General features: G+C 46.0%; 1 protein-coding gene across 11 annotated transcripts in view; it reads right to left on the reverse strand.

Moving 5' to 3' along the window:
• Nucleotides 1-18,539, reverse strand: part of lpp (LIM domain containing preferred translocation partner in lipoma) — a 621,439-nt gene that overhangs the window by 443,104 nt on the left and 159,796 nt on the right. For all 11 annotated transcript variants that reach the window (XR_010976005.1, XM_068042851.1, XM_068042848.1 and 8 more), the window contains one exon: nucleotides 3,150-3,371. Coding sequence is in view for 10 of the 11 variants with exons in the window: in XM_068042851.1 (XP_067898952.1) it covers nucleotides 3,150-3,360 (211 nt within the window). In the remaining variant the exon portion in view is untranslated. The remainder of the gene's footprint in view (nucleotides 1-3,149; nucleotides 3,372-18,539) is intronic.

The following is an 18,539-nucleotide window of genomic DNA, read 5'->3' on the forward strand; positions in this document are numbered from 1 at the left end:
CAGAGGGTGGTGGGTGCCTGGAACGCGTTGGACGCGGAGGTGCTAGACGCAGGCACGATAGTGTCTTTTAAGATGTATCTAGACAGATACATGAATGGGCAGGAAGAAAAGAGATACAGACCCTTCGAAAATAGGCGACATGTTTAGATAGAGGATCTGGATCGGCACAGTCTTGGAAGGCCGAAGGGCCTGTTCCTGTGCTGTAATTTTCTTTGTTCTTTGACAGGTACAGGAGATAAATTCTGAAACTGTACTGCTGATTTGCATTTGTTGTCACACTGGCTGAGGCTCTAATTACAGGGAAATATTCACACAGTCTGGCTGCAAGCACAGACTGAGATTAAGCGCAGTCTGCTGTCATGCAATTAAAGCTACGGATTTTGAGATAATTAATCTGTCAATTTGAATAACTAGTGTGTCTTATGTGACTAAATGAGCAAATTAGATCAGTGCCTGTTACATAAACACAGCCTGCGTTACGAGTGAAATTGTGGCGTATTCCGCAGATCACTGCATTCTGCAACCAAGCACGAGTGAGCTGTTTTCATTCAGTGCAACACACAAAGTAAAAGAGGATTTGAAACTTCCAGTCACACTGCTTGCAATGGCAGCTGATAATTCTTACATGTGCGCACAAAATTACATTGCAAGGGCAATCAGTAATTGAAATATAACAAATAACATCAGTGGAGGCCATTGCTGGGGTAATGTCAATTATCCAATACTAAACAGGTACCTGCACTCAAACTGTGTCCTGAGATTCAGTGATACTGATGCAGGGGACAGGGAGAGAAAGGGAGAGTGTGAGTGGGAGGGATAGAGAGAGAGAGGGGGTGGAATGGGGAGGGAGAGGGCGAGAGATGGGGAGGGAGAGGGCGAGAGATGGGGAGGAAGGGGGAGGAAGGGAGAGGAGAGAGAGAAGGGAGAGAAGGGGAGGGAGAGAGAGGGGCGGGAAGGAGAAGGAGGGATGGGGCAGCATGCAAATAAGGGAGAATGAATGACAGAAAGTGACAGAGACTGGCACAGAATGAGACACAGAATGAGAGAGAGCCAAATGGAGAAACAAAGGGGCAACTAAAAGAAACAGAAACAGAGACAGACATTGAATGACGGAGAAGAGGGAGACAGAAACAAAATCAGATAAAGATAGAGACAGAGAAACAGACAAATAGAGAAACAGTGAGAACGAGAGTCAGACAAGAAAAATACACAGACATGGAGTCATGGAGTCGTACAGCCTAGAAACAGGCCCTTCGGCCCACCGCGTCCATGCCGACCATAATGCCTATCTATACTAATCCCACCTGCCTGCATTAATTCCATATCCCTCTATGCCTTGCTCATTCAAGTACCTGTCCAGATGCCTCTTAAATGTTGCTATTGTTCCTGCCTCCATCACCTCCTCAGGCAGATCATTCCAGATACCCACTATTCTTTGTGTGAAAAATTTACCCATTTGATCCCCTTTAAACCTCCTCCCGCTCACCTTAAATCTATGCCCTCTAGTTTTAGTCACCCCTACCATGGGAAGCAGACTCTGGCTATCTACTCTATCTATGCCTCTCACAATTTTATATACCTCTGTCATATTCCCTCTCAGCCTCCTTCGCTCCAGGGAAAACAGACGCAGCCTATCCAATCTCTCTTTATAACTCAAGCCCTCCAAACCAGGCAACATCCTTGTGAATCTTTTCTGCACCCACTCTAGCTTAAACAGTTACATACACACAAACAGGCAGAAACAGCATCACAGGGGAGGTGGTGGTGTAGTGGTAATGTCACTAGACTAGTAATCCAGAAACCCAGGCTAATGCTCTGGGAACATGGATTCGAATCCTACCATGGCAGTTGGTGAAATTTGAATTCAATTCATAAATATGGAATTAAAAGCTAGACTAATGGTGACCATGAAACCATTGTCGATTGTTGTAAAAACCCATCTGGTTCACTAATGTCATTTAGGGAAGGAAATCTGCTGTCCTTACCTGGTCTGGCCTACATGTGACTCCAGACCCACAGCAATGTGGCTGACTCTTAAAATGCCAAACAACTCACTAAGTTCAAGGGCAATTAGGGATGGGCAATAAATGGGCATGAACAAATAAAAAAAAAAGAAACACAGAGAGACCATTACAGAGAGAGGAAGAGAGAGAGATGCATACACATACACAGAACAAGAGTGAGGCACAACCATAGATAAAGAGTGAAAGAGAGAGTCAGTGACAGATTGACAGAGCAACAGTGAAAAAGACAGACAGTGAAGAGTTACATATAAGCTCAGATAGGGAAGGCGTGCTGGAAAATTGAAACCCTAAGCACACAAGGCTGGGTGCTCTCATGCCTGCATCCTTGAATGCCAAGGGAAGTCAGAGTGGGGATGCCAGTGGGTCTGACCATAATCTTTCAGTCATCCTTTCGCAAACCTCCCAGTGTTTTGATGTGTGAACATAAGGGTTAGGACAGTGAGAGTTGGCAAGCTATTCCACCAAGCAAAGTTTGCATAGTGTACATCAGGTGAACCAAAGAGCAAACATGCAGCCGTCACAGCCCACTTTCAGTGACTTTTTTATTCATTTCATGGGATATGGGCATCCTTAATTGTCCTTGAGAAGGTGGTGGTGAGCTGCTTTCTTGAACCACTGCAGTCCATCAAAGCATGAAAAGAGTTAATTATACTGCATCGCAGCAGCTCACTAGACCCACTCCCTCAACCACCAATGCAGTGGCAGCAGTGTGTACCATCTACAAGATGCACTGCAGCAATGCACCAAGCCTCCTTCGACAGCACCTTCCAAACCCACAACTTCCACCCCCTAGAAGGACAAGGGCAGCAGATGCATGGGAACACCACCACCTGCAAGTTCCCCTCCAAGTCACACACCATCCTGACTTGGAACTATATCGCCGTTCCTTCACTGTCACTCGATCAAAATCCTGGAACTCCCTTCCTAACAGCACAGCGGGTTCAGGAAGGTGGCTCAGCACCACTTTCTCAAGGAATGGGTAATAAATGCTGGCCTTGCCAGTGACACGCACATCCCGAAAATGAATAAAAAACTTTACACCTGCACTGCACCAACATCAGGGTTCTCAACTGTACTTGCACTTTTGTAGTACAGAGAGCGAGGGTTGAATTCTGCTGAACTTACCTTCAGTTGCCACCTGTCCGACAGGTTGTCCATTCTGTTTGTAGGGGTTGAACTTGGGTTTTGGGGCCACCACAGGTGCGAATTTCTTTGGAGTTTGTTGAGTGGACACGGAGATGCTGGGAGTGGCGATTGACATCATGGTCTCCATTCTGGCTGGTACATGCCCAGAGTCATCGGTCTCCCTTGGCGCAAGCCAAGTTGGGTTAGACATGATCTATAAACCTACAAAGCAAAGAAGAATTAAATAAGAAAGTGTTTACTGTGAAGTGGTCATTGAATCTCAATGAAAAGCTCACCGAGCACAAAACATGTTCCACCAAACAACATCACTATTAGATATGGATGAGTCAGGCTATTTGGCTCATTCTACCTAATCCATCCCCATAAACCCTTCAGCCCACCCCATCAGAGCCTCTCATTGTTTCTTAAATGATTCCAGGTACTCGGTCCCCATTCCTCCAACCAGAATCCCATTGCAGGTGTGTGAAAAACTTCCCAGTCCCCACTTTGACCTTCAGCTCACTGATGTACCTCCGTTTAAAGGTACTGTTCCAGATTTACCTTTCCAATCCTCTTTAATAACTTTTACATCCAGCAGGTTAGGTCTCTGTCTTCTCCTTTGTTAATATGTTTCTATATAGGACACATACAGACAGACATACAGAATGGGAGAGAGGGGCACACAGTGAGAGATGGACAGGCACACACAGTGAGGGAGTAAGTGTGGGAGGAAGGAAGGAGGAGGGGAAAGAGGAGAGGGATGGGAGAGAGTTGCAGAGAAGGTAGGGGGGAGTTTGGAGAGGGCAAGTGGAGGGAAGCAGATGGGTAGAGGGGAGGAAATGGGTGGGAGGGGGGAGGAATGGGAAGAAGAGGAGAGAGGGAGGGAGATAGCAAGGTGACAGTGGGTAGGGATGGGAGGGGAGGGAGAGGGGCAAAGAGGAGGGAAGAGGGTGCAGGAGAGAAGGGAGAGGAAACAGGGAGGGAAAGGGTAGAGAGGAGAAAGGAGGAGAGATGGGAGGACAGAAGGAGAGAGGGGATGAGGAGGAGAGAGGGGATGAGGAGGAGAGAGGGGATGAGGAGGAGTTGAGAGGGGGCGAGGAGGGAGAGAGGGGGCGAGGAGGGAGAGAGAGGGGGCGAGGAGGGAGAGAGAGGGAGAGAGAGGGGGCGAGGAGGAGGGGAGGGGGAGAGGAGGAGAGGAAGGGAGAAGAGGAGGGGAGAGGAGAGGAGGGGAGAGGAGAGGAGGGGAGAGAGAGGGGGGAGGGTAGAGTGGGAAGGAGAGAAGGAGGTGACTAAGGAAAGGGACACGCACCCATAGCACAGGGGCTGACAGAAAGGCACATACTGAGGTAGTTATGGAACTGTACAAACAGGCAGTGGTCTGAGTTCAAATCTAACTGGAGCAAGTAATGAAACTCTATCCCGTAAATGCAGTAAATGTAATTTTTTTTAAAAGCATGAAAGCTGTCAGATTGTCAAAAAATTCAGCTGCTTCATTACTGTCCATCAGGGAATGAGGGTGGTTAGTTGTGACCTAGCAAACCACTGAGATGCAAATACAATTAGTTCATCATCTCAGGAAGGCCAATGGAAATGTACAATAAATTTACTAAGAGGGAATTCTCCCAATTTCCTCACAACATCAATGAGAGTGGAATCTCATCAATTCATCAACGAGAACTCTTCCAGCTTATATGCTTCGCCTGGAATTTTGGAAAGGGACTCAGCTCAGTAGCAATGATGAATATGGCACATTTAATTATTTTTCATTTCAGATTTTTGCCAATTGTTCACAATCCAGTCAAATCCTATTCCTAATCCCACCTGCAAACCTATTCACTGCACAGAAATAAGTCAAGGAGGCAATCGGCATCAGTGTTCATGGGACTTTCTAAAAGGAATGTTCTCAAATGATTGGCTATGATGATCAGCACATTAGCAATGCTGCCTTTACCCATCTGCTGGGTAAAACCTGAGTCAGCATTCTACCAAAATCGCGGGTCATCCAAACTCATCATGTTAACATCAAGACAGCAGAAACAGGTAGGCGTCTGAACATAGCTCACTCGTGACTAATTCCAACTCGTGCATGTGTTAATCTGGGCTCTTGGCTGGCTACATTGCAATCCATATATTACAGCTACAAACACATTGAAAACAGATTTATATCCCATTCTTATCAAATTCACATTAGAATGTTTAATAGACCAGGCAGCAATGTGAGTGAGTGGCACTGAGAGTATTCCAAACACAACAGTTCTTGGAAGGTTTGAAACTGAGAGTTTTATTTGCAGTTTTTCTTTTGTTCTTTTCTCAGTCTCATGATACTTAAAACAATACTTCTGTGCTGATTAAGATGAGCAACTGTTAACATTGGGAAACAGAACACTGACCACACAGAGCCTCAGTTATCAGAAAATCCTCATCAGTCTGTGCCTAATTTCAATTCTACCCTCAAAGATCTGAAAAATGAAATCCACCCCATTTACTCCAGCCCAAACTGCATAGGAACAGGATCAGGACGTTCAGCCCCTCAAGTCTATTCTATCATTACATCAGATCTTGGCTGATCATATTTGATCCATATTCCTTGAAACCCTTTCCCAACAAAAAAATCCATCTATCTCAGTCTTGAAAATTTCAATTGACCCCCAGCACCAACAGAATTTTGGGGGGGGAGAGTTCCAGATTTCCACTACCCTTTGTGTGAAGAAGTCCTTCCTGATTTCACTCCTGAACAGCCTGGCTCTAATGTTAAAGGTTCTGCCCCCTTGTTCTCAATTCACCCACCAGAGGAAATAGTTTCTCTCCAGCTACCCTGTCAAATCCTTCAATGTTCTGTTACAAGTCCTTCCTTTTTTTTGTGAAATTATGAGGATTGGTGTAAGCCAGTTCTTCACTAGATATGGATTACTGATTGAGATTCGGTTGGATCAAAGTTCCAATTTCATGTCTAAGATTTTTCAGCAAGTTATGGGTAATTTGGGTATAACACAGTTAAAGTCTTCAGCATACCACCCACAGACACAGGGGGCTTTAGAAAGGTACCATCAGACCCTCAAAACGATGATCAGGGTATACTGTCATGAATGTCCCCATGATTGGGATAAAGGGCTGGAATTTCATTTGTTTGCCATTCGGGATTCAGCTAATGAGTCTGTTGGTTTTAGTCCTTTTGAATTAGTTTATGCACATGAGATAAGAGGGTCTCTAAAACTAATTAAAGAAAGGCTTTTACAACAGAGGGATGAATTTTCTGTGTTAGATTATGTATCCGTGTTCTGGGAGTGGCTCATGAGGGCCTGCAAAGTGACTCAGGAACACCTTAAAGCTTCCCAAACAACCATGAAGAAATGGGCAGACAAGCATGCCAAGACCCGAACATTTCAACCAGGGGATGAGGTGTTAGTATTACTGCCTTTACAGGGTGGACTGCTGAGAGCACGGTTCAGTGATCCATATAAAATAGTCAAAAGAATTGGTAAAGTAATTTATTTGATTGACACCCCAGATCGCCGGAAAAAGAATCGGCTGTGTCATATCAATATGTTGAAACAATATCATCACCGGAAGGAGGATAAGCAAGTACAAGTATGTCAGGCAGTCGGGACAGTGAAGGATGAAAGGGATAATGAGGATGAGGCAGAAGGAGACCTAGACAATTCTCAAACTGAACCTCCTACTATCCAGTTAGCCAATACTGAATTGTTAGGGAGATTGGATATTATGGACTGGATTTTACAAACCCCCGATGTCGGGGTTCGTGGCAGGGAGGGGCCGGAAAATGCCTCCAGGAGAGGGCCACCATGCACCCCGCCACCAGGAGGGCCTGGCCTGATATTGCCGGCAGCAGCGAGGCCTCATGGCAGCCCCTCCGCCACTCAGCAATGGGATCTCCATTAACATATTTAAATAAATTAAAATTAATGAATTAATAATACCTATGCCACCACCTTCTGTCCCACTGCGATCTCCCTGCCGCTGGCCGGCACTCCCGTGCCTACAGATCCTCGTCCGGGGAAACGAGGTGGAACACTTGTGGGGATGGGGGAGGAGGCAAGTTTCTCAGTGCAGGAGTGGGTGGGGGGGCGACAGGGGTCAAAGCAACATCATTGGTTGAGGAGATGGTGGGAAGGGTTTGAGGTGCAAGTTTATGTACTTTGTTTGAAGGGGGGGGGAGGGAGGTCAGGTGGACAAGGTAAGAGTTTTTGGGGGGAAGAGGGCAAGTAATTAATTCTATGGTTATTGGGGGTGGGGGAGGGGCAAAATAATTTATTTTCACTGCATCTTTAAATATCTAAATTTAACAAAGGGCTCAAAGCCCTTTAAAAATGGTGTCAGCAACTGCGCACAGGCAGCCCGCCCCCTCCATGTGATTTGGGGGGGGGGGGGGGGGGGGGGGAAGGGGGCGGCCCAGCCCGGTTATTTAAATGAGCCGCTGCACTTGGGATTGCGGCGGCTCAGCAACGTGTGTCCCGCGGGGGCCAGACCGCCACTGTTTTTGCCCACCGCCGATTTCGGCGGCCAACTTGTAAAATTCAGCCCTATGCTTTCCAATTTAGATGCAGAACAATGAGAAGACCTAACAAGGCTACTTACAGCATTTAAAGGAGTCTGTAGGGACAAACCAGGATGTACAAACTTAGCCACACATGATATGGATGTAGGGGAATCCTTTCCCATAAAACAGCATCCTTATCGCTTAAGTCCAGAGAAACAGGCCCAGGTAAAAGCAAAAATCCAATACATGTTGGAAAACCACCTAATTGAACCCAATCAAAGCAGCTGGAGCTCCCCAGTGGTATTAGTCCCTAAATCTGATGGTTCAACTAGACTCTGTATAGACTACAAAAAGGTTAATGCAGTAACAAAGGCAGACTCCAACCCAATTCCTCGCTTGGAAGACTGTATTGACAGAGTGGGCAGTGCCATGTTTCTTACAAAAATAGATTTGTAAAAGGGATACTGGCAAGTTCCTTTAACACCCCAATCTAAAGAAATATCAGCCTTTGTCAAACCAGACCCTCTTTTCCAATGTCGAGTGATGCCATTCAGGCTAAAAAATGCCCCAGCAACCTTTCAGAGACTAACAAACCAAGTGGTAACCAGTGTTCCTAACTGTGTGGTTTACCTTGATGATGTGCTGATATACACTGATACTTGGAAGGACCACTTGGAACAACTAGAAGCTCTGTTTAGAAAATTACTATCGGCTAATTTAGTCATAAATCTTGCCAAAAGTGAATTTGCAAATGCTGGAGTAACCTACCTCGGGCATTTCGTTGGGCAAGAACGAGTGTTGCCCAGAACAACAAACGTACAAGCATTGGTGGAGTTTCCCACCCCTGAGACTAAGCGAGAAGTCATGAAGTTTTTGGAGATGTGTGGTTTCTACCGAAAGTATGTACCAAATTTTAGTACTACTGCTGCTCCACTGACAGATTTACTACAGAAAAAGAAAATTAAGGTAGTGTGATCAGGGGAGTGCCGAGCATCTTTTGAAAGGCTGAAATCCATTTTGGTTAACGAACCAGTGTTAGCTGCTCCAAATTTCACGAAGCCCTTCAAGATAGCAGTTGATGCTAGTGACCTGGGGCCAGTGCAGTCCTGTTACAAGACGATAAATCAGGTATAGAGAAAGGCTAGTGGGATACTTTTCCAAAAAGCTAAATCAACACTAAAAATGATATTCAACAGTGGAAAAAGAAACCCTGGGGCTTATTATTTGCTCTTAAGTATTTTGAAGTCTATGTCCGCCACGACTACAGAGAAACACTGGTATATACTGATCACACCCTTTGTGGAAAAATTTAAAAACCAGAATGCCAGACTATTCCAATGGAGTTTACTATTGCAACCTGATCACTTAAAGATTATCCACATTGCGGGCAAAAATAATGCAATTGCAGATGCTTTATCTAGAATCTAACTTTGCTTTGAGTTATCTGAGTACAAAGATGGTATAAAGCAGAATTGTATTAACTCTGGGTAAAGAGCGAATGAGGATGAATGTGTAAATGTGTTTTAAAATTTTCCATCTTCTGTTTTTCCATACTCAATTTTTTTGTTAAATTACGAGGATTTGTGTTTTTAAAACGGAAAAGGATTTCATAGATGCTGGAACTTTGTGTTTTTTTTAAAAAAGAGGTCATCAGAAGGTCTTTTGGACTGAGCTTGTCAACAAAAGTTACTGGAATAATCAAAGAGTGCTAAAAACAAGCTCTTACCTGAAGGCACCTGTCTTCAGATAATTACCGAGCAGGGTTTCTTCTGACTTGGGGAAACATGTTTACAAAGAAGTGACAGGTCAAGATTTATAGGGGTTAGGAGGCTTGCCTCCTGAGATGTTTTCGGTTTTGCTTTGGACGGGCAGTTGGTGACATGGACTATGTAAAAAAAGACAGTTGGAGAAAACTTGCCAAGGGAGCAAACCCCAACTCAGTTTGTTCCATCTCTTTAAAGAATCCTGTCAACTTTTCCATCTCTTTAAGAAGCTCTGAGAAGCAAAAGTAAGAAACTGCCTGAAACCCCTGTTGTTGCATTTTTCCTGGAAAGCCTGTCCAAACTGATCTTCAACATCACCTGACAAGAACTATTCTCGGATGATCTCAGTGACAGCCATCTACATGTATTTGGGACGCCAAACCAAAACAAAAGACATCTGACATCTTTCCAAATCTTCTCTTTTTCCTTCAAGAATTAGCAAGTATTTGGCCAAAGTATTCTTTTTGTCTGTTTTATTTTGTAATAGAATTTTAAAAAGTAAATCTCTATTTTTTCAGTTAACCAGTGCATGTGTGTGTGTGTTTGTGTGAGGGGCTAAGGTAAAAAGGGAACTTTTATATTTATGCTTTGCTTTGTTACCAGTTAAGAATAATATTGTTTATTATTGTTACAACAATAAACTGATAACTTTATTCTAGGATCAAAATAGAGTCCATGATTGACCATATCGATAACTGGGAAAAAAAGTAAAATATATGTTGTCACCTGTAGAGAAGTGGAACTAGAAAAACAGTGTACTCCTCCCGCCTTGGTCATAACATATCTTAAACATGTCAATTAAATCATCCCTCAATCTTTTAAACTCAGGGGAATACAAGCCTAGTCTATGCAACCTGTCCTCATAATTTAACCCATTAGACCCTGGGATCATTCTGGTGAATATACACCATACCCCCTCTAAGACAAATTCTTTTACTATTTGTTTCTTGGTATGTGAGCATCGCTGGTTTTGACAACATTTGTTGCCCATCCCTAATTGCCCTTGAGAAGGTGGTGGTGAGCTGCCTTCTTGAACTGCTGCAGTCGTTGAGGTGCAGGTACACTAACAATGCTGTTAAGAAGAGAGTTCGAACATTTTAACCCAGTAACAGTGAAGGAACGGCGATATAGTTCCAAGTCAGGATGGTGTGTGGCTTAGAGGGGAACTTGCAGGTGGTGGTGTTCCGGTGCATCTGCTGACCTTGTCCTTCTAGGTGGTAGAGGTCGCAGGTTTGGAAGGTGCTGTCGAAGGAGCCTTAGTGAGTTGCTGCAGTGCATCTGGGGTATAGAATCTTCAGGCATGATGGGGGAGGGGGGGGCGGGTGTAAAAGAGGAGGTGGCATTGCACTGTTGATCAAGGAGTCAATTATTGCAGAGGAGGTATGATATCTTAGGAGGTTCTTCAAATGAGGCCATATGGGTAGAAATAAAAAAAAGTGGGCAATCACTTGGCTGGGAGTGTACTACAGGCCTCCAAACAGTCAGAGAGAGAGAGAGGAGCAGATATGTAGGCAAATCTCAGAGATGTGTAAAAATAATAGAATAATAATAGAATAATAATAGCAGGGGATTTCAACTTCCCCAATATTAACTGGGATAGTCTTAGTGCAAAAGGCTGAAAGGGGGTGGAATTCTTAAAGTGCATCCAGGAGAGCTTTTTGAGCCATACATAGAATGTCCTACAAGAGAAGGGGCAGTACTGGACCTAATCTTAAGGAATGAAGCCAGACAAGTGGTTGAAGTGTCAGTGGGGGAGCATTTCAGGGATAGTGACCATAACTCTGTAAGATTTAAGGTAGTTATGGAAAAGGGCAAAGATGGACCAGAAATAAAGGGACTGAATTGGGGGGGGAAGGCCGATTTCAATATGATAAAACAGTATCTGTTCAAAGTGGACTGGGAGCAGCCGCTTGTAGAAAGTCTACATCAGACCAGTGGGAGTCATTCAAAAAGGAAATAGAGAGAGTTCAGGTCCATCATGTTCCTGTAAAGTTGAAGGGTAGGACCAACAAGTCCAAGGAACTCTGGATGTCAAGGGATATAAAGGATTGGATAAGGGAAAATGAAGGAGGCTTGTGGCACATTCAGAGGGCTGAAAACAGCAGAGGCCCGAAAGGAGTATAGAAACTTTACAGGGGTACTTAAAAAAGTAATTAGGAGAGCAAAGAGGGGACATGAAAAAACACTGGTGGACAAGATAAAGCAAAATCCCAAGGCATTTTATAAGTATTTTAAGGGCAAGAGGATAAGCAGGGAAAGAGTAGGGCCCATTAGGGACCAAAGTGGCAATCTGTGTGAGGAGCCGGAGGATGTAGGTGAGGTTTTCAATGATTACTTTTCATCTGTGTTCACTATGGAGAAGGACGATGTAGGAGTAGAGATCAGGGAGGAGAATTATGATACACTTCAACAAATCAGCATTGAAAGGGAGGAAGTATTAGCGGTTTTAGCGGGCTTAAAATCGGATAAATCCCCAGGCCCAGATGAAATGTATCCCAGGCTGCTACGTGAGGCAAGGGAGGAAATTGCAGGGGCTCTGACACAAATTTTCAGATCCTCTCTGACTGGAGGACAGTGAATGTGGTACCATTATTCAAGAAGGGTAACAGGGATAAGCCAGGTAATTACATCAGTGGTAGGGAAACAATTGGAAAAAATTCTGAGGGACAGGATTAATCTACACTTGGAGAGGCAGGGATTAATCAGGGATAGTCAGCATGGCTTTGTCAGGGGGAGATCATGTCTAAATAACTTGATTGAATTTTTCGAGGTGGTGACTAGATGTGCAGATGAAGGTAAAGAATTGATGTCGTCTACATGGACTTCAGTAAGGCTTTCGATTAGGTCCCGCATGGGAGATTGGTGAAGAAGGTACCAGCCCACTGGATCCAGGGCAATTTGGCAAATTGGATCCAAAGTTGGCTTGGTGGTAGGAGGCAGAGGGTAATTGAGGGTTGTTTTTGTGATTGGAAGCCTGTGACTAGTGGTGTACCGCAGGGATCGGTGCTGGGACCCTTGCTGTTTGTCGTGTATATTAATGATTTAGACGTGAATATAGGAGGTATGATCAGTAAGTTTGCAGATGACACGAAAATTGGTGGTGTCGTAAATAGTGAGGAGGAAAGCCTTAGATTACAAGACACTATAGATGGGCTGGTAAGATGGGCAGAGCAGTGGCAAATGGAATTTAATCCTGAGAGCTGTGGAGTGATGCATTTTGGGAGGACTAACAAGGCAAGGGAATATACAATGGATGGTAGGACCCTGGGAAGTACAGAAGGTCAGAGGGACCTTGGTGTACTTGTCCATAGATCACTGAAGGCAGCAGCACAGGTAGATAAGGTGGTTAGGAAGACATATGGGATACTTGCCTCTATTATGCGAGACATAGAATATAAGAGCAGGGAGGTTATGATGGAGCTGTATAAAACGCTAGTTAGGCCACAGCTGGAGTACTGTGTACAGTTCTGGGCACCACACTATAGGAAGGATGTGATTGCACTGGAGAGGGTGCAGAGGAGATTCACCAGGATGTTGTCCGGGCCGGAGCATTTCAGCTATGAAGAGAGACTGGACACGCTAGGGTTGTTTTCCTTAGAGCAGAGAAGGCTGAGGGGGGACCTGATTGAGGTATACAAAATTATGAGGGGCATAGATAGGGTAGCTAGGAAGAAACTTTATTCCCTCAGCGGAGGTGTGAATAACCAGGGGGCATAGATTTAAGGCAAGGGGCAGGAGGTTTAGAGGGGATCTGAGGAAAGATTTTTTCACCCAGAGGGTGGTTGGAATCTGGAACACACTGCCTGAAGGGGTGGTAGAGGCAGGAACCCTCACAATATTTAATAAGTATTTAGATGAGCACTTGAAACACCACAGCATACAAGGCAATGGGCCAAGTGCTGGAAAATGGGATTAGAATAGATAGGTGCTTGACAGCTGGCACGGACACGATGGGCCGAAGGGTCTGTTTCTGTGCCGCATAACTCTGTGACTCTATCTTGTAGATGGTACACACTGCTGCCACTATGCATCAGTGTTGGAGAGAGTGAATGTTTAAGGGGGTGGATGGGGTGCCGATCAAGCGGGCTGCTTTGTCCTGGATGGTGTCGCGTTTCCTGAATGTTGTTGCAGCCTCATTCATCCAGGCAAGTAAACACTATTCCATCACACTCCTGACTTGTGCCTTGCAGGTGGTGGAGAGCTATTAGGGAGTCATAAGGTGAGTTACTTGCTGCAGAATTCCTAGCCTCTGACCTGCTCTTGTAGCCAAAGTATTTATGTGGCTACTCCAGTTCCATTTCTAGTCAATGGTAACCCCCAGAATGTTGATAGTGGTGGATTCAGCGATGGTAATGCCAACTCAATTGGCGTAGAGGTTGGGCGCCACGGGTTGCCTTTGTCGGTGGGAGAGGTCATCGCATCTCACTGGACAGCTACCGCCCGCCTCAAACCGGGCAGCCCCTGGTCAGTAAGGTTCTGTCCCGCCATAGTCCACCTGCTTCAATGGGTGCTTGGAGCTCAGGGTCACTGCCCGACAAGTGGACTGCAACACCGCACCAAACAGCACGACAAAAAAAGGAAAGAAGGTACCAGCCCTTCATTTTGCAAGCTGGAACGTCAGAACTATGCGTCCTGGTCTGTCGGAAGACCTTACACAAATCAACGACTCTCAGAAGACCATCATTAACAACGAGCTCAGTAGACTCATTGTGGACATTGCAGTACTTCAAGAGACACACCTCCCTGCGAGCGGATCTCTAAGACAGCAAGACTACACCTTCTTCTGGCAGGGTAGGGATCCTGAAGAACCAAGACAGCATGGAGTGGGCTTTGCCATCAGAAACTCTTTGCTCAGCATGATAGAGCCTCCCTCAAATGGCTCGGAACGCATCCTGTCCATCCGACTGCTCACTGCCTCTGGTCCAGAACACCTACCCAGCATCTATGCTCCAACACTCTGCTCCCCAACTGATGTTAAAGACCAGTTCTACGAGGAACTCCATAATATCATTAGTAGCATCCCCAATACTGAACATTTGTTCCTGCTGGGGGACTTTAATGCCAGGGTTGGGGCCGACCATGACTCATGGCCCTCCTGCCTTGGGCGCTATGGTATTGGAAGGATGAATGAGAATGGACAGAGACTGCTGGAGTTGTGTACCTATCACAACCTCTGCATCACCAACTCATTCTTTCATACTAAACCCTGTCACCAGGTTTCATGGAGGCACCCAAGATCACGTCGTTGGCACCAGCTGGACCTCATCGTCACAAGGCGAGCCTCTTTAAACAGCGTTCAAATCACACGCAGCTTCCACAGTGCGGACTGCGACACCGACCACTCCCTGGTGTGCAGCAAGGTTAGACTCAAACCAAAGAAGCTGCATCACTCCAAGCAGAAGGGCTGCCCGCGCATCAACACAAACAGAATTTATTATCCACAGCAGTTAAATAAGTTTCTAAATTCACTTGAAAAAGCCCTTCAAAACACTCCCACAGGGGATGCAGAGACCAAGTGGGCCCACATCAGAGACGCCATCTATGACTCAGCTATGACTACCTTTGGCAAACGTGTGAAGCAGAATGCAGACTGGTTTCAATCTCACTTTGAAGAGCTGGAACCTGTCACAGCCGCTAAGCGCATTGCACTGTTGAACTACAAGAAAGCCCCCAGCGAGTTAACATCTGTAGCACTTAAAGCAGCCAGAAGCGCTGCACAAAGAACAGCCAGGCGCTGCGCAAATGACTACTGGCAACACCTATGCAGTCATATTCAGCTGGCCTCCGACACTGTAAACATCAGAGGAATGTCTGATGGCATTAAGAGAGCTTTTGGGCCAACCATCAAGAAGATCGCCCTCCTCAAGTCTATATCAGGGGAAACGATCACTGACCAACGCAAGCAAATGGACCGCTAGGTTGAGCACTACCTAGAACTGTACTCCAGGGAGAATGTTGTCACTGATAACGCCGTCAATGCAGCCCTGTCTCTGCCAGTCATGGATGAGTTGGACAAACAGCCAACAAAATCGGAACTCAGTGATGCCATTGATTCTCTCTTCTTTGGCCTCCTTATCTCGAGAGACAATGGGTAAGCGCCTGGAGGTGGTCAGTGGTGTGTGGAGCTGCGCCTGGAGTGGCTATAAAGGCCAATTCTAGAGTGATAGACTCTTCCACAGGTGCTGCAGAAAAATTTGTTTGTTGGGGCTGTTACACAGTTGGCTCTCTCCTTGCGCTTTTGTCTTTTTTCCTGCCAACTGCTAAGTCTCTTCGACTCGCCACACTTTAGCCCCGCCTTTATGGCTGTCCGCCAGCTCTGGCGAACGCTGGCAACTGACTCCCACGACTTGTGATCAATGTCACAGGATTTCATGGCGCGTTTATGGTGCCCAGAAATGAACACAGTTACTCCAGATGGGGTGTGCCCAAGATTCTGCACAACCGAAGCATCACTTGCTTACTTTTGTCCTCCAGCCCCCTTATGGTCAATGTTGTGTTAGTCTTCTGATTGTTTTTTTGTACCTGAGTGATCTGTGTGCCTGAACACTTATATGTCTCTGCTTCTCCATAGCTCCTAGCCTCTCCCACTAAAAGTATAATATGATTTGATCTGATGCAGTCCTTACCTGGCGGGGGGTCTGGCCTACATGTGACTCCAGACCTATAGCAATGTGGTTGACTCTTAGCTGCCCTCTGAAATGGGCTAGCAAGACACTCAGTTATCAAGGTCTATTTGCCAGCGATGCCCACATCCCAAGAAAGAATTTTTTTTAAATTGTCTTTCTCACAACAGAAGTGGATGACTCACAGCGCACTCCATCTGGTATAAATTGCCCACTCACTCACCCTATCAATGGCCCTTTGTAACTGCTTGTTCCTATCTAGGCAGTTTACTGTGCCACCTAACAGTGTCATCTGAAAACTAGGATAAAAAAATTCTCGATTCCTTTATCCAAATCATTAACATATATGGTGAAAAGCTGAGGCCCCAGTACTGATCCCTGGGGAATACAACTTGCCACTACCCAATCAGTGAACATTCCCATTATCCCTATTCTGTCACCTACCTTTCAAAGAATTATCAACCTGTGTCACAAGGTTACATCGAGTCCCATGTGTTTTCATTTTTGCTGATAATCTCTTGTGCAGAACTTGTGAAAAGCTTTCCAGAACCCCGATGTAAATCGATATCAGCTCCACGTCAGGTACAGCTATGTATCTCCAAGAAAAAAATACTTGGATATTGAATGAACTGGCTGACTCCTGCCCCAATCAATCTCCTCCCTCACCCCACCCCACCCCAAATTCGTTTCTTTCTTCCACTTGACCTCTTCCTTTTTATTTTTTGGAGAAAAACTACTGACCATTTGGCTGGCTTAGTACTTCTGGTGGCACTAAAGAGAGCTTGCATGTCCAAGAGGAGCTGGGAAAAGACTGCAGGAACATTAAAAACCAAATGCCTGTGAATGGAGTGAAGAGGACTTGTGTTCAGTTAAATAAACTATGTAGAGTGCCATTTTGATAGGTCTCTTGGCATGCACAGTAACTTTTGTTTTTGATATGCAAATAAACATTTGAAATCTAAAAAAAAACAGGGTTAGATACAGAGTAAAGCTCCCTCTACACTGTCCCCATCAAACACTCCCAGGACAGGTACAGCACTGGGGTTAGATACAGAGTAAAGCTCCCTCTACACTGTCCCCATCAAACACTCCCAGGACAGGTACAGCACGGGGTTAGATACAGAGTAAAGCTCCCTCTACACAATGTCCCCATCAAACACTCCCAGGACAGGTACAGCACGGGGGTTAGATACAGAGTAAAGCTCCCTCTACACTGTCCCCATCAAACACTCCCAGGACAGGTACAGCACGGGGTTAGATACAGAGTAAAGCTCCCTCTACACAATGTCCCCATCAAACACTCCCAGGACAGGTACAGCACGGGGGTTAGATACAGAGTAAAGCTCCCTCTACACTGTCCCCATCAAACACTCCCAGGACAGGTACAGCACGGGGTTAGATACAGAGTAAAGCTCCCTCTACACTGTCCCCATCAAACACTCCCAGGACAGGTACAGCACTGGGATTGGCTGGTCAGTTTGGAGCACTTCCTGCCAGCAATCAGGGGGAGCAGCTGCACCTGTGCTGCAGCAACTGCAGAGTGGAGAGTGGAGAGTGGAGACTGCAGCAACTGGAGAGAGAGACTGGAGAAAGGTGAATACAGAGTGGAGGGAAACCATCAAGGAAGGCTGCAATTTTTCTGGAAAGGTGGGTGTCAGGGCACCTGAAAGACTCTGAAGTTTAAACTGTTTGGGGGAGGGAGAAGAGGCCTGAAGACTCAGGGGTGGGGCAGCCAAATCCAGTAGGGGCCCCTGTGTTTGTATTGGTGTTTGCACACAGGGAGCTCCCTCCCCACCCCAACTGCCTGCTCGGGACAGCTGGAGTTGCCCGGGTGAAGACTGTCTTGTTAAAATCAGAAGAGGAGAGTACCGGGCAGCTCCAGCCGTCCCGGGCGAAGAAGCCTCCCCCAACTGGAAGACAACAAACAGTTTTGGACTAATTGTTATAAAGGTGCTCCAACTGGCAGTTGGATCAAACATCCTTTTCAGCCTTTCTCTCCCTTCCTCCACTCAGTCGCCTCAGTCACCTATCCTCCCCATTTCCTTTACCATCCTACCCCATCCTCCTCTACTCCCACTCCACCTTGTTTAAAGTTTGCTTTTTTTAAAAATTGTGTAAATTTGTTTTGTTTCTTGGGGGTGGACGTAGCTCTTAGACCCCATGGCAAGCCCCTCTTCGCCGGTGGCGGGGCCTTCCCGTTCATATGCTGCTGCGGCTGCTGCAGCTGCACCTGTTGCCCCGTCACCTTTTGCTTTATTAACAACGAAGCATGGGGTCAAGAGCTACGTCCACCCGAACATGACTATAGAGGCATGCGTGAAAGCAATGGCCGAGGTTGTCGGCCCTTCGGCCATTGTTGCAGCCTCTAAAATGTACGGGAAGGCAGTGTTTTTCCTGAAGACCGAGCGGGCGGTGTCCCTGGCTCTGAGCAAGGGGCTCACCGTGGGCGGGACCTTTCTGCCAGTGGACCCCCTGGAGGCCACTGCGCAAAGGCTCATTTTATCCA

The sequence above is a fragment of the Heterodontus francisci genome, chromosome 11 (genome assembly GCF_036365525.1).
Source record: "Heterodontus francisci isolate sHetFra1 chromosome 11, sHetFra1.hap1, whole genome shotgun sequence".
Classification (NCBI taxonomy): Eukaryota; Metazoa; Chordata; class Chondrichthyes; order Heterodontiformes; family Heterodontidae; genus Heterodontus; species Heterodontus francisci.